Here is a 24,875-nt window from a genome sequence, read left to right on the forward strand (position 1 = left end):
TCAAGCACAAGAGAAAATGATGCAATTAAAAGATGTGGCAAACATGAGATGTGTGAGGCTGCTGCCTGGCGTAACACAGCACCCTGTTTTACAGTGAACTTTTTGTGTGTGTAAGTAGGAGTACACACTAAAATAATGATATGTAATAAGTACCTAAACCAGTAACATAGTCACTTATGATCAAGTATTATGTCCTGTGTGTAACTGCATGTTCTATACTTTTATATGACTGGCAGCACAGTTGGCTTGTTTACACCAGCATCACCATAAACATGTGAGTAATGTGTTAACACCACGATGTGACAATGGCTACGACGTCACCAGGTGATAGAAAATTTTCAGCTCCATTATAATCTTATGCAACCACCTTCGCACATGGGGTCCACCATTGACTAAAATATCATTCATTATATGGTGCATGACCGTATTTTAGTCCTTAAAAGAGAATGGACTGCTATAAGCCAAATGCAGTAGTGACTGCCTTCCTTCCTCTCTCCTCTATGTGGCCACCAAGAGTAGGTGCACTTATTTCTCTTGTGCAGGCATGAGGAGCCTGAAAGATGAGAAAAAAAAGGCAATGTTATTTTAAGAGATACATTATTAGTTTTTTTCTAATTTAAATGGTAGGAATAAATTGAATATTATTTTTGGATTGATACAAAGTTCTATTGTACCTGTGAGGCTTACCAGTGCCTAACTCAGGATGCTGCAGAGATAAATGAAAACGATGCAAGTAAAGTTCTGAGTGTAGAGCCCGTATGTAAGGAGCATGAAATAAATATCAACTATATTATTTGTTCAAAAGTATAACAAAGCAGCCCTTAATATGGCACAAAGGAAAAAAACAACTGAGCATGAAATAAGGCTAAAATACACAACACGGAAACAAAGCTTGTTCAATATTCTCCGTGTGTTTGCACGCATACAGACACGCATCCACCTAGGCATTTTCTGATATGGACTTTCTAGGCCGGTACCTCTGTACCCTTCCCATCCTACTACTTTTGTACTGTTCTTGTAACTTAGAACATGCCTGCGTTTCTCAGTCCAAAAAGACATTGGCGAGAGGTCTCAGCCAACAACCAAAAATAATCATGTATTATCTCCGATGATTCTCTATTCTGTTTCATGGATGATGCTTTAATCTCAACAACTATGATCATGTATGCCATCCATCAATTTTGCAGCGGCAACATTTCCTCTGTTGCCTAAAGTTCAATCAATAGCTGACTTTGCCACTGCATTCTGACGGCTGATGATTGGAGGACTAATGATATCATGTGCTTCGACTCACCTATGAATAAAAGGCCAGGGCCACTCTGCAGCAACTCTAAAACTTACACAAAAAACCAGCAGGAGTTGACAACATGTCCGAGGCTCTAGTTTGATAAGTCACCATTCCATTCCATTGCTTGGCTGTACTGTTGTGCTCTTACCTTGTGCCACAATGGCAAGAAGAAAATGAGCTTCTGTCTTGGGTAACCCATAATGGCTAACAAATTAAGTATTCCTGTCTTAAATTTATTTTTAGTTTAAGGCAGTTACTCTCAAACTTAAGCATGTCTCAGGATCATCTGAAGGGATTGTTAAAACAAATTGCCGATTGCCACCCACAGAGTCTCAGTAGGTCTGGCGTGGGGCTTGACAGTTTTCATTTCCAACAGGTTCCTGGACGATGCTGATGCTGCTGGTCCTAGAACCACACTCAGAGAATCAAAGTAAAGTGGGGTTTAAAGTAAGAAATCTCCCCCAGCCCGTGTGGCTCAGTGTTGAGCATCAACTATGAACCAGGAGTCACCTCATGTTTCTATTCCTGCTCAGGGCATATGATCCCCAGTAGGGGGCGAGCAGGAGGCAGCCAATCAATGATTCTTTCATCATTGATGTTTCTATCTCTCTCTCCCTGTCTGAAATTAATAATATATATATTAATAAATCTCTTACTTAGTGACAGATTGGGGTGTTACTTTTTTCCTTTGGAAAAACTTTAAAGAAGAAAAAAAAATAATTCAAATGGTCTGGAAGAGAAAGAATATGTACAATATTAATATGAAGACAAATACTTCAGAAGCCTGGCAGGAAAAAACAGCACTTCTACTTAGAGACCTCACTGGGTAGATGGAGCATATATGAGCACATGGCCATGAATAACAAAGCCAGGATAGGAATTTAAGTTTCATTATGTTCAGCAAATTTCCCTTTCCACAATTCTATGTTGCCTTTCATGTTCAATTCCTTTTTTGCCTTTATTTGTGAATGCTCAAATGTGGCACAACTATAACAAGCATTTTAGCACTAAGAATTGCTTTGTTGAGAAGGCAAAAATTTGAATGTTTATAAACTTACCCTTTCAACTGAAAAATACTATTAATACTATGTTATCAATGTTATTGTTTATCAACTAGCCCTGGCCACTCAGAACTCACATACACCTCTGTGCTCTTCAATTTTACGTACAATCAGCCAGGTCCATTCAGGCGATTCTTTTCTCTAGAATAACGTCCAAATTATGACTTACGAATAGGTCATTATAACCGCACACTCTAAATTGTCTTTCCTGTGGTCAAGGACCCAGCATATAGTCTGTGCTCATAAAACAAAAGGCAGAAATATTAACCCAGATTGCATTGCTACTGAAGTGGGGGAGGGCAGCCTGGGGCTCACTTGAGATGATGGGGGTGTCCAGTCCACTCCAAGATAACTGATCGGGTTGGGTGGATGTGAGGCTGCCAACCCTCACAGCTGTTGACCTGGACCGGACATTTTGAATTTGTTTGTAATTAAACCTAGGAATGACCATGAAAAACAGCAAGAACAAAAGGCCCCCAAATGAGTGATATTATCAAAAATGTTTTAGTCCTTGATGCTTTAAAAATATTTAAAAATTTTATATGCCTAAGATCTTTTCATTTCTTGATATCATCTGTTTATCCTTTTTAGATTGATTTTTCCTCAGTAAAACATACACTCATGGATAAATATGTAGTGCATACTCTGCAACGGTGGCGTCTCAATGTGCTGCGCTTGAATTTTCGTGGTTGTCCTCTCCGATTGAAAACTTTGCGATTTGTCAGTAAGTATGTTAATTGCAACTGTTTTGCTTTCTTGTATTTTAATTAAACAAATGTAAAGAAAAGTAAAAAGAAAATGGAGACCTCGGTTGCAGTCTTAGGCCATAAGAATGCCCATTACAAGAGTATAAGAAGCTTATAATGTAGTCAGCTCTTACTGGATTGTATATCCTAGGAGTTGGTTCTTTCTCTATTCTAATTGATCACTTTTTTTGTGTGTCTAGCATGTGTTTATCTATATATTATCAATTTATCTCCTAACATAAATAGTAGAAGAACATAGTCTCATTTTAAAAGTTCTAACAATATATAGTAAAAGCAAAATTTCTCTCAACCTCATACACTTACTAAAAGATACTCAATCTTATATTTTCTGTTTTTTAAAATATGTATTTACATATATGTGACTAAAAAGACAGTTAAAATTTTTAACATGAAAGAGGCCATATTAGTTTATATTTTCCTTTGTCTCTTAGGAATATTTTCATGCCAATACTTATAGATCTACCAAATTATTTTATCATTATTATCTTTTAATTTATCTTTATTGTTGAAAGTATTACAGAAGTCCCCTTTCCTGCTCTTCCCCCGCCCACCCCATTAACCCCCTTACACAATGAAATAATTACTCGGCCAAAGAAAAGAATGAAATCTTACTATTTGTGACAGCCTGAATGGAACTAGAGGATAGTGTGCTAAGTGAAATAAGTCAGACGAGAAAGACAGATATGCCAGACGATTTCACTTATATGTAAAACCTAAAGAACGATATAAATGAACAAACAAAACAAATACAGATTCATAGATACAGAGAACAGACTGATGGTTGCCAGAGGGGAGGGGGCTTGAGGGACTCAGTGAAAAAGGTGAAGGGATTAAGAAGTACAGATTGGTTATCAACTGTATTTTACTTCCCAAAATAATTATTGGGAAGGAAAGCACAGCATAGGGAATATAGTCAATAATCTATAATAATAAAAGTGTAATATGCTGATTAGACTGGACGACCTTCCGGATGAAACCGGGGCTGCGAGGGAAGCCGGTGCCGGCAGCCAGGGGAAGGAAGGCCTACTCTTGTACGAATTTTGTGCATTGGGCCTCTAGTGTTCTAATAACTATGCACTGTGCCAGGTGGGTACTGGAAATATCAGGGGGAACACTTTGTGCAGTTTATGACTGTCTGACCACTGTACTGTACACCTGGAACTAATAAAAAATAATATTGGATTTCAACTGTAATAAAACAATAAAAAGCGCACTCTGCAGTCCTGCACAGCAGAAAGGGCTTTCAGTGGTTCTCAACCTTCTGGCCCTTTAAATACAGTTCCTCATGTTGTGACCCAACCATAAAATTATTTTCGTTGCTACTTCATAACTGTAATGTTGTTACTGTTATGAATCGTAATGTAAATATCTGATATGCAGGATGGTCTTAGGCGACCCCTGTGAAAGGGTCGTTCGACCTCCAAAGAGGGCGCGACCCACAGGTTGAGAACCACTGGCTTAGGTGGACCTGAATCCTAGCTCTGCCACCTGTCAGCACTGTGACTTTGTCCAAGTTACCTAAGCCTTGTGTTTCTCATTAGAAAAGGCAGATAATATTACCTATCTCAGAGGACTCTTTTATGAATTAGAAATAGAATATGTGAAGCTCTTATATAGTGTCTGGCATCTAGCAGGTACTTAAGAAATGCTCATTACTATTTGTCCTATCCCATTTCCTGTGTTTTGGGAATTGGTGCAAGTATCAAATAAGACCAGTTGATAAACATTTTAGGAGTATCTTGATATGAGAAATAAAAATGTATTCAACTCCATGTGAGTAAGAAATCTGTATAAAAAGGAAAGAGTGGGACTTTTAGGAATATGTACATATTTCTTTCATTTTACTTTTCTTTCTAATAGTACAGCTGACTATTAAAATGCAAACTGGCTCGGGGTGCGGGGTGTTGGTGGGCTAGCGGAGGTCAATGGCGAGGGGAGGGGAGAACATATGCAATCCCTTCAACAATAAAGATTTTTAAAAAATACAAACTGATGGGTCAGGTTCCAGGTATTTCCTCCTTATTTTGGGGGGGGGGGGGGATCTGTTGCTCTCGGTGAGTTAATTTTAACCTGCAAACCCAAATGATAGGGCCCCTTAGGCACCAGCCTTCTCTCATTTCCTTTGATATAACTTTTTCTTTTTTGTTTCTGCTTTCTCCCAACTCCTGCCCTGAATCCGAATTTCATCCTTTGTTTTATGCTCCTTGAACGATCAGTTTAGCAGGAAGGGCTCAGCCCCTTCCCCTTAACAGATGGCTTCCTAGTCTGAATGCTATTGAAAAACCAGCTCTGTTTTCATTTTCGCTGTATTGACACCTCTTCGGGGGCTCATGATTCACACCCTCTGCAGCTCCTCCTCATTTTCTGACCTGCCTCCAACATGATTCTCGGATTCTCTACTGTTGCTTGTGACAATTCTCCTTCAGGTCTAGCTTGACAGTTTTGCAAGAATCAACGAAGAGTAGCTGAGGATTTGGAATGCACAAGAACCAGAAATGGAAATTTATTCAATGTATAAGCTGACTTATTGAAAACAGGTGGGGGTGGGGACGGGGTGAGGACGGAGGGGAGAGAATGACATTTTATTATTACCAAGCATTTGTATCTTTTCATTTTGATGGTGTTTAGATATGTCTGTACAGCTATCAAAAGGCATGTAAAAATGAACATTTTAAAAATTATTTTTAAAAAGCAGTAAAAACATTTACAACAGGACATTATGAAATTCTAATGTCATTAGAAGCCATCTTCCGCAGGCTACTGGTTTGGAATCATCATCAAAGGCTGTTCTGCAAAAAGGCAGGCAAACAGGATGAGAGTATTTATCTCCTTGATTACTCTAATAATAAAAAATAATTAAAGAAACCTTCCTTTAGTTGGATAACCCTGCATAAATAGGCAACACAGTTAATCAAAATGTAAACATGTGGGTTTTTTTGACACCAGTACAGCAAATACATAACTAGTTGCAACTAGAAGAATCTCTAGATTATCCCACTATAGTGATTCTTACACTTTGCTTCTTTGCTGCGTGCTCCCTATGTATTTTTTCCCACTCATCCTCTTCTGTATCCTGGTCAAATGTTTCAGGGTATGCTGGCAATTTGTCTTTGGGACATTCTTCGTAGTAACTCCGAACGTATTTTCCCACCGACCACCCCTTGTATTCTTCGGGTGTTTTGCATTCCAGGCCGCTATAGTGGACGTTGTAGTGGTGCTTCAACCAGTAGTAGAGGTAGTGGATGTTGTAGTCACATCTCCAAGGGTTATCTCTGAGCCACAAGAGTTTCAAAAAATACAAGTCTTCTAATACTCCATAGTCAAAGTTTTGCAGGCTGTTGTTCGATAAATCTAACTCTTCTAAATGTGTGAGTCCTAAAAAAGCAGCTAGAAACAGAAAATATTTATTAAACCAATGAGTAATTTATTGGGTTAAATGCAATTGTATGCTGTTTATAAGAACACATATGTTAAAAAATAAGAGACTTAATTTATCCTGTGGAAAAGAAAATATTTTATCCCCTCCTTTTTCTCAGAGCACATACTCCAGAAAACTTGTAATGCTAAGTACTTTCTCCTCTCTTTGAAGTGTGTACATATCCTTTAGAAGACTAAGGGCTCTTGTCAGTTTTATGAGTCAGAATGTCTTTCTCAAGGACCTGGAGCCCCCCTCCTTGAAATGTAATCATCGAGAAAGATAGCACCCCTCTCTCCCAGTTTCTGTGGGAGGGTAGGAGCCTTGCTCCACGTTGCAAAACTACCTCTTGTCATAAAGATAAAAGTTTGTTTTCCTCTTGATAAAGCCCATTCACTAACACAGTTGGTCACCTCAATCACCAGGTGAAGTTAGGATTAACTGTGTGTGACAAATGCTGCTGTCAAGTCCTCTTACTCGAGGACTAGCTGTCACTTATCCTGACACAGGTATGCATTGGATTGTATCTGCTCGGCTATGCAAAATGTGAGTTTTCCTGTCTTTGCAATCTCTTAGGGGATTGCCTGTGATATGCATCGCTGTCTGGTTTAATGCTTTTTTCTTTCTCTACTATTTTTGTGGAGAGGATTTCTGTGTTGGGAGAACATTTTGTGGTGTCCCCTCCCCCCCAATTATTTATTTATTTTTAATCTTTATTGTTGAAAGTATTACATATGTTCCCTTTTTCCCCCATCAACCCCCTCCAGCCCATCCCTGCCCCCCACCCCAGGCCCTCACCTCCCCGTTGTTTGCATCCATAAGTTATGCATAAATGCATACGAGGTCTTTGGTTGATTACCTCCCACCCACCCACTCTCCCCTGCCTTCCAATGAACAAAATAAACAGATGAACGGAGTGGATCCAGAGACATGGAAGCATGGAACAGGGGCATTTTGGTTTTAATTGTATTTTCCTAACAGTACATGCATCCAAATGAGAAGTGCTAAAATATATTTTTACTCAAACAAAGCTTTCCCTTGGATTAAATGGACTAGAACACAATATTTTATATGCTTAAAATCAGTTTTAAGTTAGCTTTCTAAAAGATGTATTTTGGGCTCATGTGTATTTTTATGCTCACTGGAAAGATGCCACAAAATCAGCATGAATTAGGAAAATATTTCAAATGTAAGACAAATGCATATATTATAAATGCATAAAACATGAAATTGTGTCTGGTGATGATTTGAAAGCTCCCTGGGATATCAGTAAACGCTGAAAAATGTGAAAAAAACAGCCTTTTCCCAGGTTAGAGGGAGGGAATTATATTCCTGTAGATATTTCTGTAGAGTCTAAAAACAAAACAATTTTATCAACATTTTGAAAACATCTGGTTGTGTTTTGGCAGACTATAGTACTGGGTAGCTATCAGCTTTGAATCAGATGTATTTAATTCTGCTGGGGAATGGATACTTAAAACAAATATCAGACATAACACAAAATAAGACAACAAGAAGCTTTATTTTTTTTTTAAAGTAAACAAATTCAAACCTAGATTATCCCTATTTTAGTTGATGTGGACTGACCCTAAGATTTATAGTTCAATCCCAATTTCAAATATTTCGCATTGATTTCAAACATTTTCTTATTGCTGTTTTAAAATACTCTTGTTAGAGCATAAAGTGTTCTTATTTTGAATTTGGAAAACATGTCCTCATACTAATACCATCAAGCATTTTCATATCATTTGTTCTCAGACAACACCCATAATCCCCCCTCAAAAATAACTCTATTTTAGTACAAAGCAAATAATTGGGGGTGTGGGGTGGGGAGAGCAGGCGGTAGAAAGGAGCAAAAGGTCAGCTCTTGTAATCTTTGTTCTGAAGATACTGCATTTTTTTTCTATTTGCTAACATTTGTGAGTCAATGATCTCAACAATTTACTTTTCTTAAAACAAGTCAGCCCTTCAGATTGAAAGCATGTGTAAACATTCCTAGATTTTATTTTGAAAGCACTACAGTTGTTACTGAAACCATCTGAATCCAGGCACGTTGAAAAGCTAGTTTTCATTTGTTTCTTAAGGGAGGTAAAACCCCTAGTAGGTTGTCTTCTTTCCCCTTCTTTACAATAATATCTGTAATTTATGAGATTGTCGTTCACACCTCCTAAAGACTGGCAGATCTTACTGCATTTGTGTATCCACCAGCACAAGTCCTTAAGTAAGCCTACTTTGGCAGGGTTTCAAAGGCCTCAAAATATAGAAGGTCTTTTATTTTAAAACTCCTTTAGATCATTTGAAGTGCTGAGATACTTTTTTGTTCCAGAAGACATACAAAGAAAAGTGGTTGGCATTTGGTAGGTGTTCAATACACATTTGCTAATATAGAAAATACTTTCCTGGGATTGAATGGAACAAAGGAGAAAGAATACTACTGCTGCATTGTACAGTGTGTGTCAGCAAGGAAAATGCAGTGGGTGAACAACATTACAGGCCTTCAGGAAAGAAATTCCCAGGGATGGAAAAGGAGTCCTCTCAATTATAAGAACGTCATAACTGATGAGAGGAAAATATCCTTAGAAGTACAACAAACCCATTTTGTACTATTATCTATTTCTGTGTTGTCATCTCTTATTTTTCTCCGGTTTTCTTTATATAATGTAGCTTTATTGCAATTAAAATATTGTTTGCATTATTATGCACTACTTTAATAAATGTAACTTAAAGTCTCTTTTAGAGATAGCTCTAAAACTTGTTTTCATGGGTACTTTTTTATTGTTGTTAATCCTCACTCGAGGATATTTTTCCATTGATTTTTAGAGAGAGAGGAAGGGAAGGGGAGAGACAGAGAAACATCGATATAAGAGACACACATCAATTGGCTGCCTCCCACACTCGTCCCTACTAGGGCTGGGGAATGGAGCCTGCAACCGAGGTGTTGCCCTTGATGGGAATCAGTCCCAGGACCCTTCAGTTCGCAGGCCAACACTCTATCCACTGAGCCAAACCGGCTAGGGCTGCGTGGATACTTTTGATAGTTGGTTAGCCAAGATCAGAAGGAAATTATACACTTGCCCAGGGACCTGGGAAAGGCATGCTTGTCTCGAGGGTCTTTGGTTCTCCTGGAGCAAAAGAAGGTCCCCACCTCCAGGTCCTTCACCCTGTGGCTTGGCTGGCCTGCACATGAGCATGATCATTGCTTCATTTGGGAGAAGAGTTGTCTCTGTAGCAATCTTACTCACTGTGAAGTGAAAATTGCTTTGACTCACAATTTAAAGATACTCCCAAGTTTACATTATCTGTACAGACTAGATATAAGTGTAGCGTATTGTTGTTCCCTTGAGAAATGTTTAAAAATTATGGTTTCTTAATATTTTGAAACAATGTTATTAATACTAAAATATACCTGTGTAGTTCTAGAACATTCATTTTCAATGTTCACTTCTATCTTGTTAAAATCTTAATGTTCTATTAATGGCATTAAGTTACCATTAAGAAAAGCAGAAAATTGTGCTCACAATGTTTGACATTAACATTGCACTTTTAATAGTATTAATAGCCGTTTTTTATAGATAAGACTTTTCAAATTGAAATAGCACTGTGAAGGCACGTAGAATATGTATGTTACAAATCTGACTAATATTGCAGCAATTCTCAGTTCTTTCTAAATCCATTGTGTAATTCACCACTCTTGTTTTTGCCAGAGGCTTGCTTAGAAAATGGAGAAGAGATTTGAAAGATGGGAAGAACTGATCTTGATCTAGGATTAGATAAAATATGACTGGCTCTGGTTTGAGGACATTTTATCTTAATTTATGAACTTGGTGCTTAGCAGATTGTTTCAAATTTACTTGCAACAAGTTTTTTTTTAAGTCCTACTTTAAACAAGTTGGAACTTAATGAATAGCAAAGAAAATGCCAAATCTGAATTTTCCTTTAAAAATCACATTTAGAATTTCACTAGCCATATATTCTTTTTTTTGTATTCTATAAAAACACTTATTTGAACTAATTAAACAACTGTTGCTTAGTAATATATAGTATTACATACTTCATAAAACATTTCTGCAAATATTTCTGAGTGCTAAGCAAGTTTTAACCTAATCTAATCTAACTAAACAAGTTCTAATTAAACAAATTCTAAAATAATCACATTTAATTTAAATTCAAACATCTTATTATAAAGTTTTTTGAAAACTAAATTGTATTTACTATAAATGTTGCCATAGGAAGAAAAAATAGACAACACCTGTCACCGGTTAAAAGGGCTAGTCTGTGGAACTTACCAGGATCGATGAATTCGATGCCATTGCTGCTAAGGTTTAATTTCTTTAGCTCATGAACATCTTCAAACTCCTTGGGCCGAAGTAGGTTGATTTTATTGTACGACAAGTCAAGTTTAACAATATCTGGAGGGATATTGTTTGGAACTTTCTTCAACTCTGGAAACATTAATAATATTCAGGTTATCAAGCTTCCTCTCCCTTTTGCTCTTACCATTCTTACACCTGTGTGATTGAAGCATCAGCTCTTACAGAGTTCAGCTAAAACCAAAGAACGCCCGAAAGAAGAAGCCTTAGCATGTGCCAAATTCTACCAAGGCCTGTGAGCCAAGTGCATGACACTTAAGGAGCCGCTCATTGCCGAGCTGTTCAGAGAAACTTCCTCAAGGCAGCGGCGAGAAATCAAGGGAACAAGAGGCAACACAGCTCAGCTGGCTCAGTCATCAGGGGAAGCCCACAGTGGGTTCAGGCCTCCTGCCCATAGAATCACCCAGGAAGCTTAAAAAAAAAAAAAAAAAAAAAAAAAAAGCTAAAATGAAACGCAGCAGTTCCAACCTTCTATTTGTGTTTTTACTAGAAATTATTGCCTCTTTGATGCATTTTATCCTTCTCCTCAGCCCAACAAATAAGCTCAGGTCTCTCCACCCTAAAAAATCAAACAAACAGCTTGGTGACCCTCAAGCTGTTATCTTATTTCTCCTTTTCTTGGATGCTAACATGCCAGAGAGAGAGTTGTCCTGACTTGTTGCCTGTGCACCTCATCTCGCACTTATTCTCTGAATTCTTTGGTTTAGTTTATGCTCCGTCACTCCCGGACACTTCCCAGGGGACAGCAGTGCCGGAACAATAGTACCAGTAGGTACACCAGCGCGACTGCTGCTGCTACCACAGGCTACGCCTCTGGAAGAGGAGGCCAGGTGATAGGTTAATAGGAAACCAAGGCTCACCTCGTGTATCTCCTACTCTTCATGTCTGTCTTTAAACCATGCTTTTTAAAAATATGAAGTGTGTTTATTTTATATTTTAGCATAATGCTTGCCCTTTCTCTTATCCCTTTGGAAAATATTCTGAAGAGATCTTATCCCAAATAAATAAAATCAGAAATGAAAGAGGTGAATTAAGTAGGGCAAGTAAAGTCAGGTTCCTTTTCTGTTCCCACAAAATGAAACTAGAAGAAACAAGTAAAATGTCCAGATTCATTGATACTTGAGAAATAGCATGGCCCCAAAACTTCCTGAATAAGTAGAGATGCTTTGAACTAGGTAGAGTAAAATAAATGCATGAAAGGTGGTAGCCATTTATCCATAATGCCCCTTTTGGTACAGAATAATTTAATTGTTGATAAATTCTCCCAAATTTTTTTTTTTATATATATATATATATATATATATATATATATATATATATATATATATATATCCCTCTGTTATTTATGATTTCTTAATCCATAGTATAGTTACTTTCAAAAAGACTCAGGCTCATCCCTCCCTCCCCACCTCCCACTTTTTTGTTGTTGTTGTTGTTAATCTTCACCTGAGGATATTTTTTCTATTGTTTTTCAGAGAGAGTGGAAGAGGGAGGGAGGGGAAGAGAGGGAGAGAGAGAAAGAGAAACATTCACATTAGGGACACAGATGGACTGGTTGCCTTCCACACCCACCCCACCTGGGGGCAGGAATTGAACCCAGCCCAGGTACCTGTCCTTGACTGGGAATCAAGCCCACGACCCTTGGATGCACAGGGTCCAAGCTCTAACAACTGCGCATACCGGCCAGGGCTTTCTCCACTTTTAACAGCTCAGAATCCATGGTCTTTAATGGGATGATATTGGTAGTTCTTTCTTTAGTATCCTTTTTTATTTTTCTGTTAAATCTGCTTTCTCTTCTTGATGGGATCTTAGTATCTATGTGTAGGAACTGTTCTAAGTTCTCTAACAAGTATTAAATGACAAGAACCCTATGAGCTAAGCAGCATTATTATCATTTTATTTTTTATTGCCTTTAAAATATTTTTTATTGATTTTTTTTTTGAGAGAGAGAAAGGAAGGAAGAGGGAGAGAGAGAGATAGAAACATCGATGAGAGAGAAAGATCAGAAACATCGATTGGCTGCCTCCTGTATTGCACCCCGACCAGTGATCAAACCTGCAACCTGGGCATATGCCCTGACTGGGAATTGAACTGGTGAACTTTTGGTGCATGGGATGCCACTCAGCCAACTGACCCACATCAGCCAGGGCATATTATCCTTTTATAGATGAAGAAACTCAGGCACAACTTGCCCACAGTCACATTCCTAGGAATTAAACATAAACATATTCGCCCAGAATCTATGCTTCTAACCACTATGTTCGGCTGCCTATGCATGGCACCTTTCTGTTTCATTGATGTTGTTCCACCTGCTTAGAATCCTCAAGGTTGGCATGTAGAGTGAAATAGGGGTAGGGGAGCAACTGGGGTCAGTCAATATATTGGGTTGGCCATGAGACCTTTCTGGCTCTGTACATATTTAAAATAACATCTCCCTGCTTTCAAGTGGGTAATAATAATAATAATAATACCACCATTCCTTGCTTTTTCTCAACAGTAGTTATCAACTACCCTAGTATACATTTCAGTGATTTTTTTTTCATTTCTTACTCCCTCCTCACCATGGAAGCTTCATGAGGAAGGCTTAGAACAATGCCTAATCCTATATAATAAACCCCTAATATGCAAATCTGAATGGCAGAATGACCGGAGGAGGGACCAGTCGCTATGGTGTGCACTGACCATCAGGGGGCAGACACTCAATGCAGGAGCTGCCCCCTGGTGGTCAGTGCGCTCCCACAGGGGGAGCACCACTCAGCCAGAAGCCGGGCTCATGGCTGGTGAGCACAGCAGTGGTGGTGGAAGCCTCTCTCGCCTCCACTGCAGGTGGGTGATAAGGAGAGAGGGCGTCCTGGACTGCGAGAGCCCTGGACTGCGAGAGGGTTGTCTGACTGCCAGCTTAGGCCTGATCCCTGGGAGGACAGACATCTGGCAGACGGACATCCCCCAAGGGGTCCCAGACTGGAGAGGGCGCAGGCCGGGCTGAGGAACTCCCCCTCTCCCTCCAGTGCATGAATTTCACGCACCGGGCCTCTAGTATATCATAAATAAATAAATGGTATGTGGCATACACCTTTTAAAATGGCACCTAATGATCCCCTCTACTGCTATTCATACCCTTGTGTAAAACCTTCCCCTTGAGTATGGGTTGAACCTAGTGATTTGCTTCTAACAATGCAGCAAATGTGATGGGCTATCCCTTCCATAATTAGGTTACAAGAAATTGTGACTTTTGCTCCGCTAGCAGACTCTCTGTTGCTGGCTTTGATGATGCAAGTTGTTATGGTGGAGAGGCTCACATGGCAAGGAATTCAAGGTGGCCTCTGGCCAGTAGCTGGCAAGGAATTCAGGTCCTCAGTCCAACAGCTCTTAAGGAATCAAATTCTGCTAGCAGCCGTATAAGCTTGGAAGGGAATCCTTTCCCAGTTCAGCCTTCAGATGAGATCACAGCCCGGAGCCCTGGTCAACACCTTGATTGCAACCCTGTGAGAGATCATGAACCAGAGGACCTGGCTGAACCACGTCTGGTTTCCTGACCCACACAAACTGTGAGATAATAAAGGGTGTTGTTTTAAGCCTGGAAGTTTTGGAATAGTTAGGCAGCAATAGATAACTAGCCCTTGGTAAATAATAGGAGCTCATTAATGTTTGTTATGTTTAATGATTCAGGTTATATATTGAGGCTTCTTCTAATAAAAGTACTTTGAAAATTTGGAGTGATCTTATTTCTGTCTTCCAATATGACATGGTTCCGTTTGACCTAGAGCTGTATCTGTCAACATACTAAAAGGCGAAAGATTTTAAGAGTTAAACTTATTATAATGGTGCAACAGTAGGGTAATCCTCCCTTTAGGATCAGCAAGACCCTAACTGGAGAGCTATGGTCTCTCTTGGGCACTACATGTAAACAAGGAGATGGAGATCCTGGTGATAATTGGAAACCACAGAGACAATTGAGAACAGACATTAGAAATAATTTCTTGCACCGTGTGCCCATCACGGTGTAATATACAGATCTTGTGGCCTAGCTGGTTTGGCTCAATGGATAGAGCGTCGGCCTGCGGACTGAGGGGTCCTGGGTTCGATTCTGGCCAAGGGCACATGCCTGGGTTGTGGGCTCAACCCCCAGTGGGGGGCGTGCAGGAGGCAGCCAATCAATGATTCTCTCTCATCATTGATGTTTCTCTCTCCCTCTCTCCTTTCCTCTCTAAAATCAATAAAATATATTAAAAATATATATATACAGATCTTGTAACATAGAAATTCACACCTGAAACATATATGTTCACGTTGACCAATGTAACCCCAATAAATTAAAAAAAGAAAATTTCTTGGCATTTAGCATTTGGAATATCTATTGAGAATGGCTGTCACATCTTCTTAGAAGGCTTTTAAAAACAGAATAGAGCTTTAGTTTGAAATCCGGAATCCCACCTCTTCTCACTTCTTCCATTGCTACCACAGTGGCCCATTCCACCATCACCTCTTATCTGGGTCATCCCAACAGTATCCTAAACCGATGTGATCCTGTTAAAATGTTGTGAGTCAGATCATGTCCGTTTTGTCATTTTCCCAGATGACTTCCACCCTCCAGGTGGCAGAATCCTGCAGTGGCTTTCCACTCACTATGAATAAAAGCCCAAGTCCTCACCAAGGCGCCATAAAGCCATTAAAGGCGGTAGGTCTTCCTTGTCACCAGAGTCAGCATCTTCTAGGTTCTGGAAAGCAGCCTTTGTATCAGGACTTACTTACTGAACCCACATCTGCTGGGCTGAATCTGAGACCACTGGAGGACAAGGGTTAACCACAAATAAATGGGTAGAAAAAATGTTTATGAGAACACCCTGAAACCCCAGCTTAAGCAACGTGGCAGACCTGTGGATGCTGGAAAAGGAACATGAATTGCAGAAACAACTTTGGCATTGTTAGCAGCAGCCATGAGTAAAAACAGGATCCATAAGTAATACCAGGAATTGCAAACCAAACCTTTTACTAGTATGGCTTAGAAAATCATAGAAAAATTTTATTGCATTGATGAGTATAAACAGCTCTTTAGTTCTTTTGCTTTAAATTTGAATGAGAATTGAAAATATTGGTGTAAAGCATGCGTGTCTTTTTAAATTATTTATTTATTTATTTTTATTGTCTACAGTTTTACATATGTCTCCTTTTTCCCCAATTGACCCCCCCCCCCCCCCAGCCATTCTTATTCTAGGCAAGCCTCCACCACCCCAGTGTCTGTGTCCATTGGTTATGCTAACATGCATGCATACAAGTCCTTTGGTTGCTCTCTACCCCTCCCCACACAACCTACCATTTGTCTCTGGATCTATTCTTGTTCATCAAATTATGTTGTTCATTATATCCCACATATGAGTGAGATCATGTGATATTTATCTTTCTCCGACTGGCTTATTTCGCTTAGCATAACGCTCTCCAGTTCCATCCATGCTGTAAGCATGTTTGTTTTGATAAAGATTACATAAATACAAATTTCCCCAGGCCAGAGGTCAAATTTGGCCAGCGCTCCATTTCTAGACCAGACACCACATGGTTAATTGCTTCCACCTGAAATTCTTCGTAAACCCTCAACAAATACCATATTTACTTGATTATCACCCCTGACAAGCCTTGCCTCTTCCCCAGCCAAGCCTAGCTGATTTTGAGGAGGAAACTGGGAAGTTTTCTCCAAGTAATTTCCCATTTAATAGTCTATCTTGGTTGTCAGCAATGTCAGAACTACTCTGAAGGCTTAGTAGTAGTGGGTAAAGAGACATAAATGGGCCTGTTTATTGCAAATAAAAAAATGTTAATTATTGTTTAAGCCAGTGGTGTAATTAACTTCAGAGGCTCCTGGGGACAATTTATAGGCATAATTCTTCCCAGTCCTAATCTTAGAGGTAAAATGAATCCTTAAAACTGGTAAATTATTCTGGTAAATGTGAAGCTAAAAGGCAGTTTTAAAACTGCTACTTTCATGTATTTTTGGCAAATCAATTTACCTCAATATGGCATAAACATGCCTTTCAACTAATCTTACATTTATTCCCTTTGAAAGACTAACTTTTGTTGGCAAAGTGCCTGTCTCCCAGTGAATAAAGCTATTATTTATTTTTCTTACTGTCAGATGTTTAAGGCAGAAATAGTGATCTTTGAGGTCTATGTGGTCATATTGTGGTCAAACTGGCCCTACACATACCATCTGACTCATCATCTGTCAGCTGGGAGAGGCACAACTCCTGAGCTAGGGGATCTGTATTCGGGCCCTTGTGTGGTACCATGTGCATGGTACACTGTATAGAGCCTAAGGAGGAGGGTTCAAATTCTTATAAATTTTCCTGGGTTAACAGATGTACCCAGAACATTGACGGGAGAGATGACATTGCATAGGGCGCAATGGCGTGGGAACTGTTGGGGACTGCCTGTGTGGCCTTAGGAAGACAACCTAACTTCTCGACACCTCAGTTTCCTCATTTATAAAATGAGGATAATAGTATTGCTTTTAAGGTTGTGAGCAGCACATGAAGTCATGCATGCAGCTGCTGTCTTAGGCACACCAAGCACTTAGGTGACAGCTCTGGCTCATTAACATCACTGCCAGCTTCACTCTTGGTGGCATGTTTCAGGCTTCTTTGGAGCCTGCATAGTGTCCGACATGTGGTGCAATTACTACATCCTGGCAGGGAGCTCGAGACGAACATGGCAGGACAATTATTCCCAGCATTTGACACATTACCTATTTATAGAACGGGATAAGGAAAATTACAGTGAATTATATTCAGATTGTCATACTTGAAGTCTAGACATGATTTTTAACGCCTATGTATTTTGATTTTTAAAGGTTACTTAAATTACTGCTTTACCAGCGCAAAGAAAGCAGCTAAGTTATTGTCATCCATCTAAAGCACATGCCCTGGGCCAAGCAGCACCAAAAGGCATTTAATAGACAAGATCTTTGCCTTTAAACATACAGACATCAACGATATACTAAAAAATTAAAAATAATCAATAGATTTATATTGATTATATTAAAAGACAAAACTACTCTTCATTTTATCTACATTTTAAATCTAAAAAGTATAGCTTCTGATTTATGTATTTTTTAACATGTGGAGGAACTTGAGTTGTCTTTTAGTGCAATGCCCTATGTTATATATGCTGTGTATGTCATTAAATTTTATTTATATTGTTTCTCAGTAAATGGTATGTGTATTTTAAAAGCAGGGGGAATGAATTTATGAGCATATATGGAAGATTGTATTTAGACAATAAGTGGAGGAAATAAAGCAATAAAAATATATTTGTATTTTTGTAAGTTTGTTTTTGCCAAGAGAAAGACAAAAATATCATGGAAAAAGGACAAAGGCAGAAATAGGCTCATGGGAGTGGGAAAGGCCCAAGAATAAAAAAGCAGTAAAAAACAAATTTCCTAACAAGTTATCTCTTCTTAAATGAAAATGTAATCTAGCTACAGAAGTCTTTAACTTTGTGTTATTGGCATTTTTTTCTCAGATAATTAATAAACTGAACTGTACATACTTACTCTTTACCACCTGATGCACCAAGTGCAAATTAACTTTATTTTGAAGATAGAACCTCAGCAATATCAAGTAATTTTTCTAACCCAAGTCTAGGATTAGTAGCTTTGAATTAGTTTTTATTTTATTTTATTAAAAATATTTGTATTGATTTCAGAGAGGAAGGGAGATGGAGACAGAGATAGAAACATCAATGATGAGAGAGAATCATTGATTGGCTGCCTCCTACACGCCGCCCACTGGGGATCAAGCCTGCAACCTGGCATGTGCCCTGACTGGGAATTGGTGACCTCCTGGTTCATAGGTCGATGCTCAACCACTAAGCCACACTCACCTGGCTAGTTTTTAAAAATATAGTTCAAGTTTCTAAGCACTACAAAGGAGACCCTAGTAAAACACACTCCTCAGAATGAAGCACTACTCACCATAACAATATTTGAGAAATTCCACCCAATCTGGCCACAGGGGCACTACATACTAGTATACTGACTTTTCTGGAATTCTCTAATGCTTCCATTGTTCATATAGCTGCTTGCTTGAATATATAATTTTAGAAGACAGCAGGATCAAGACCTCGCTCGGCCAAGTGACTTGACCTCCCTGAGGCTCATTTTCTCAACTGTAAATGGGTAGTCAACTGTGGACAGGACTGTGTGTGGAGTACCTGGAACAAAAGAGGTTCTCAATTAATGAACACTCTCTTAAATCCAGGGGACCCCAGAATGGCATCTCCCGGGTTACGATGCTGTAATTGCTCTGCTATAGCATCAAAATGTATACAATTCACAGGGTGTCACGGTAAGCAAACATTCCCAGGCCACATGGCTGTGATGTGACCCAACCAGATGCCACCTTCCAGAGTCCAACAGAAGGGGCAGGGCTTGAGCATGACCTCGCTGACAAATGAACAAACTTCCTGCTGGCTCAGGTTGCCTGTTTCTTTAACGTCAGCCTATGGTTCCCTGGAGAGGAGCCAGAGTCTCTATGTTCTGTGCCTTCCCTTTTAGTTCTTAAAGAAACAAAACAAAGCAAAACCTGCCCCCAAGTAAGTGGAAGGAATGACACCATGCCCCACAAGACCCTAATTCAATGACATCTGGCTTTAATATAATATTACAAATAAGTTATTAATCCATATGCATAAATGAGACAGACACTGTCCTATGGCTTGTTACCCTAGGGTAGATCGGCGGTTCTGAGACCACACTTTGAGAATGTCTTCACTAACATGTCAGCAGCATTACTAAAACCTCCCTTCTGTTTTAATACATGAATTTATCCTGTACGTGCAAATCCTGCACAGTACTAGCCTAAGATTGTGTAGAATAAAAAACCCAGTAATGATTTTCAGGAAGCAGGTAATATTCTGGAAAGATTCCCTTAGTCGCATAGTTCTTTGATTAAATACTTTTAACTTAGTTTTTCCCGCCGTGTTTTTGTGTTTTATTTTGGGTAACTGGGGGACAATTAAGACACAGGATGTTAGCCAGTGCTTATTAAACCTGAAGACTAAACTATGAGCTACACCATCGCCGCATCCCACTTGGCCTCCCTCTGACAGCGCTCGCACCAGCCCTGCTCTGCACATGGTTCTCCTTGAGGTCGTCATTTGCCCACACATGCACACCATGTTCTGCCTTCACGTGGGCTAAGTCAGGTTATGTAAACAGCATTTGGCACTTGCTTTTCATACCCACTGGTTTGCCTATATCAATTAAATTACATCAGATTTAAGATGAAAAGAATTCCTTACAGCCACAGCTTTCAGCAAGCGAACGAAACTAGGGCCCAAATTGCTGTCCCTCCCACCCTCCTGCAATGTCCCCTAAACCACCAACCATCTTGAGTTTGGACTCCAGCACTGTCATTGGAGAAAGATTTCTGGGGGAAGTTACACCAGAAATTCCAAGGCATGGCTTGGTGTAGGAATGAGGTATAAGATTCAAAGAACATTTTAACTTGCCCATGAAAAAGGAAAAGCAAGAAACTTTACACACTGATCGGTGTTGGCTCCACTGGTTGGAGCTTCATCCCATGAACCCAAAGGTGGCAGGTTCTGATTCCCCATCAGGACACACACCCAGTTTGCAGGTTCAACCCCCAGTGGGGGTGTGTTTGGGAGGCAACCAATTGATGTTCCTCTCTCCCTCTCTCTCTCTCTCCTCCCTCCCTCCCTGCCTCCCTCCCTCCCTCCCTCCCTCCCTCTCTTTCTGAAATTAATTTAAGAAAAAGAAACTTACAAACCTTTTCTTTTGCAGTCCAGTGTTTGTATGGGAAACACGTAAATGTGGCAAAGAGAAGAGTCCATTTCAGGCTTGATAACTGGAGGTCTCCCTGACACTTGGGGTTTCGGGTCCAGTTGTTCCTTTTCTTCTTCATTACACAACTCTTCTGATTTTATCTGACGCAGCTTTTTATTTTTTAGTTCCTGTGGGCTTTCGCACTTGGCATAGTTCCCCAGATTTCGGTTTTTTGGGATCTGCAGCATTGAAATGAGCGTCTCTATGTCACAGGTGCAGTGCCAGGGGTTGTCGTAAAGGCGCAGGTAGCTCAGGAGAGGTGTGTAAATGAACACTTCTTCGGTCAAGACTTTGATCTGGTTATGCTGCAGTAAGAGCGTGGTGAGTTTGTTTAAACCAAAGAAAGCCTCACTCTCAATTTTGGAGATCTCATTCTGTTGCAGATCCAAGCTTTTCAGCCTTTTGAACTCGGAAAACATGCTGTTCTTCAATATGCGGATCTTGTTTCTTGCTAACAACATGTGCAGCAAATCGTGAGGCCAGTCGGGCAGCACATAAACTAGCTTTCTTTCTTGACAATCTAAGTATTTCTCATGAAGATACGTGTACACTTCGCAGGGGAGGCCCGGTGCGTAGCGTTTGACCGGGCTGGAGCCTCTCCGGCCCCCACCCACCCGGCCAGGATTCGCTCGGCTTCTCACACCCCTAGGGTTTGCCTTGCGGAGCTCAGCGGCTTTACAAAAGAAAAGCAGGATGATGATGGTAACCACGCGCATCCTGACATCCAGCTGGCCCCAATTACTTGGTATGACAGATGGAACAATGAAAGTATTCCTTTGAAATCCAAGTTTGGGTAATCTTAACTAATGCAGATCAGAACAAAGAGATCCAACTGAGGTATGGTAGAATCCCTAGGTTGCAGGGGAAAAAAAATTAGTTAAGGACATTGTAAGCATCGTTATTGACAAATAGCAGTTTTTTTTAAAAGCAAGACATTCCAGATAATAAAGGCATATGCAGAGCAGTGGTGTACAAGGCTCTGCACCCTTCAATTGCCTTGTTTAGTAGCTAAATGTTGGAGCCCTGAGCATGAATCAAGGCCCTCCTAGTTGCTCATCTCTGCAACCTCAGGCTAATGACTTCACCTCACCTTCTGCATCTGTAAAATGGGACTGAAGATACCTCTAGTATTGTTGAGAGGAAGAAACGGGCTCCTGTGTGTGCCTGGTCCAGGGGAAGCACTCCACAGTGTTAGGCTTAGCGCTGTGAAAACCGAAACCTGTAGTTTATTAGCACATTGGATTCAGGAATTAAAGGGTTTCCTCCCTCTTGCAGCCTTGAGATGTGCAAAAAAGAGAGGACTCAATGGCTGTCTCCCTGAGCTTATTCTTTCATTTACTGTCTCCCAACCACGTCATGTTGAATGTGGACTCCAGAAACGCTCAGGGTAGACTGAACTGTATCGGTATCCCTGGCTCAAGGTCACCTTCTCAGCAATCACGGCTCTGCTGTATTGGAAGCCACACCCCTTGCCATTCCCGGCTGCTCTCCACCTCTTTCTTGTTTTATTTTTCTCCAGAGCACTTATCACATCTGTCAAAGCAGATATTTCTTTTGTTTATAATCGTCCCACCCCCTCCCCCCAAACAAGGATGTAAACTTCATCAGGGCAGGGATTTTTGTCTATTTTGTTCACTGTTGTATTTCTGGCACCTGTAGAGTTTCTAGCATGAAGCAGATTCTTGGCAAAAACTTGTTGAATGCATGAATTACTCTCAAGTAACTATTCTATAAAAATCTTAATCTCATAAACTTAGTTATTATATTTGGGAGGCAATCTATTTTTTTCCTTAGCCAGCAAGTATTATTGATGACTTCCAAGATCTGCACATATTAAAGAATTGTCTCCATTTTCATATGAAAGAATGGTTTCCATTTTTTTCATCCTGAAAGTGGTTTTGGTTTGCATTTATTACTTAGGACATAGTCCATTCTTGGCAGATGAAGAAATGCTCAAAATGGATTTATAATTAACAACACTTCTGTTGTTATTACTGTGGGGCTATGTGGTTATGAATGGCAGATGTGTTTTCTACTCATTGGCCGTGTGAATGCCAGGATCACTCCCTAGCCTAGAGTTTTCCTTCTTGATGGGTGTCCTCCCCCTTCTTTGCCTCAAGCATTCCTCCTGTGTACTGTTGGTGTTCCTGCTCCTAACTGCTACTCTTTTGTCTCAGATTTGGAGTTTTATTTCCGGTCAGTCTAAACCCCGAGTGTTGACTGTGTGTCACGTTCCTGTCTAGCCCTGTGTGCATGTCTTGTCTTCCTTGCAAGACCATAAGCTGCACAGTTGCCTCTGGTCCCAGGGCTAATCAGGCACTTGGCTTTTCTAACCCTCCACTTCTCTAATTGAAATTCATCGTAAATTGTATGTCAATTTAACCTAAAAATATCATAAATGTTTTGTTAATTACTATACTTGCTGAATTATTTATGATATGCATGCTGGAGTATGTGGAGGAAAGTATGCTGATGTCTGCAACTTACATTAAAATGCATAAAACATAAGATGGATTGAGGGATAGAGAGATGGATGTACAAGTGGATATGTGATAAAGCAAATGCAATGAGATGTAAATTGTAGCATCTAGGTGGTGGGTATATTTATTGTACCATTCTTTAGTTTTCTCAACATTTTTGTATGCTTGAAATTTTTCATAATAAAATGTTAAAAGGAAACAGAAAACAACAACAAAAAATGAACAAAAAGTCATGCCACAAAAAAGCAGGTTGGTTTTCATCAGCGCTTTGAAGCCAAAAGCTCTAAATATATGCTGTTTTCCACAAAGTAGTATTTTTCTCTTTTCTGCTTCCTTCTGTAATCCTCAAACAATAATAAACATGTGTATATATTTTAATTTTAAAGCCAAAAGAAATCGTTTTTCTGGGAAAAGAAACCAGTACTTAGAATAAGACTTGCCAAGGTTTTTGTGTCCTAATGAATACATCGCATTGAATGTAGGATGGAAAAACTTTAAGTTTAAACATTTGTAATATGTTGTTTAGTGATATGTCACTTGTTTAATTTAGGCCTCTGTAAAAATTTGCAAGAGCTGAATGTCTCTGACTGCTCAACACTCACGGTGAGTATAAGAAGCTTATTTTACTGTTGTTTACATAGCTTTGGGCTTGCTCTGTTGGAGTGCTAATACACAGAGGTGTTGCCAAAATATATGCCTGTGTGCTCATTTAGGATTAAATATGGAAAAAATCAAACTATGTTAAACATTGGCAAGAAATGTTATCCTACTTATATAAAGCTGTTATTAACCCTGTAGATATATGTCCAACATTGGAGTCTTTGGAAAGTGGAAACAATTCAACAATTACACAGACATGAACTATATTTATATTTAAAGCCATGTGTATGTGAGACAGAAAAATTGGGACACCGCAGAGACAATAGGCTCATTGTCATGGTCTTCAAGGTGGCAGTGCCAAAGAAGATGGGCATGAACATGTGAACCTAGCCAACTCTCTCCTGGTCCATCTCCAGGCTTTCCTCTACCTCCAGTCTGTCTCCCACCCTGTGAGCACACTGATACTCTCTCTAAAAGGCAGATCTGACTATTTCATTTCCAGTTTCCATCATTTATACACATACTCACCATTTACATTATTGGATAAAGTCAAAGCTCTTTAAAATTACTGTACCTTGGAGACCCTCTGTGGTCTTGCCTCTGCCTCCCTTTCCAGCCTCATCTTGCTCCAAACCCTGCACACACAAAACAACCACAAGCTGCTTTGCTTTCTTTGCTGGCTCGCCAGGCTGCTGCTCACTGCTTTACCTTTGCTCAGGCTGTGCTCTTCGATTGGAATACTCTTTCCCTCAGTCCTCAGGTGCTGCTTTCCTCCTGGGCAGGCTTTAAGGCTTACTGTAGACCCCACCGCCTTTCCCAAGACATCACCGACTCCCAGGGAGGAGTTTGCTGCTGCTCTCTGGGTTCCTGTCCCAGGTAGCCCTAATCACAGTGGTTCTGCCTCCTCCACAACCCAAGAGGCCAAAAGTTCAGGAGATGTGTCTCATATTTTGTTGATAGTCGTAGCATAGAGCACACGTCTAGAATAGGATACACACTATAATACACAGTGGGGCAGAGCTAGTTTTACTGAGGTGATGATGTGAAGCACAGAGA

The 24,875-nt window shown here is 39.9% G+C and overlaps 2 protein-coding genes across 2 annotated transcripts in view; one reads left to right on the plus strand and one right to left on the minus strand.

Annotated features, from left to right (window-relative positions):
- FBXL13 (F-box and leucine rich repeat protein 13) overlaps nt 1-24,875 on the plus strand; it is a 144,771-nt gene that overhangs the window by 36,939 nt on the left and 82,957 nt on the right. The window contains exons 8-9 of the mRNA XM_006085451.3: nt 2,941-3,073; nt 23,770-23,822. Coding sequence (XP_006085513.3) covers nt 2,941-3,073; nt 23,770-23,822 — 186 coding nt within the window. The remainder of the gene's footprint in view (nt 1-2,940; nt 3,074-23,769; nt 23,823-24,875) is intronic.
- The window catches only part of LRRC17 (leucine rich repeat containing 17), a 29,664-nt gene continuing 10,377 nt past the window's right edge, over nt 5,589-24,875 (minus strand). The window contains exons 2-4 of the mRNA XM_014452831.2: nt 20,684-21,590; nt 10,818-10,973; nt 5,589-6,503 (exon numbers count right to left, since the gene is read on the minus strand). Of these exons, the coding sequence (XP_014308317.1) occupies nt 6,106-6,503; nt 10,818-10,973; nt 20,684-21,455 (1,326 nt within the window). The 5' untranslated portion in view covers nt 21,456-21,590 and the 3' untranslated portion in view covers nt 5,589-6,105. The remainder of the gene's footprint in view (nt 6,504-10,817; nt 10,974-20,683; nt 21,591-24,875) is intronic.

The sequence above is a fragment of the Myotis lucifugus genome, unplaced genomic scaffold (genome assembly GCF_000147115.1).
Source record: "Myotis lucifugus unplaced genomic scaffold, Myoluc2.0 scaffold_18, whole genome shotgun sequence".
In the NCBI taxonomy this organism is placed as follows: domain Eukaryota; kingdom Metazoa; phylum Chordata; class Mammalia; order Chiroptera; family Vespertilionidae; genus Myotis; species Myotis lucifugus.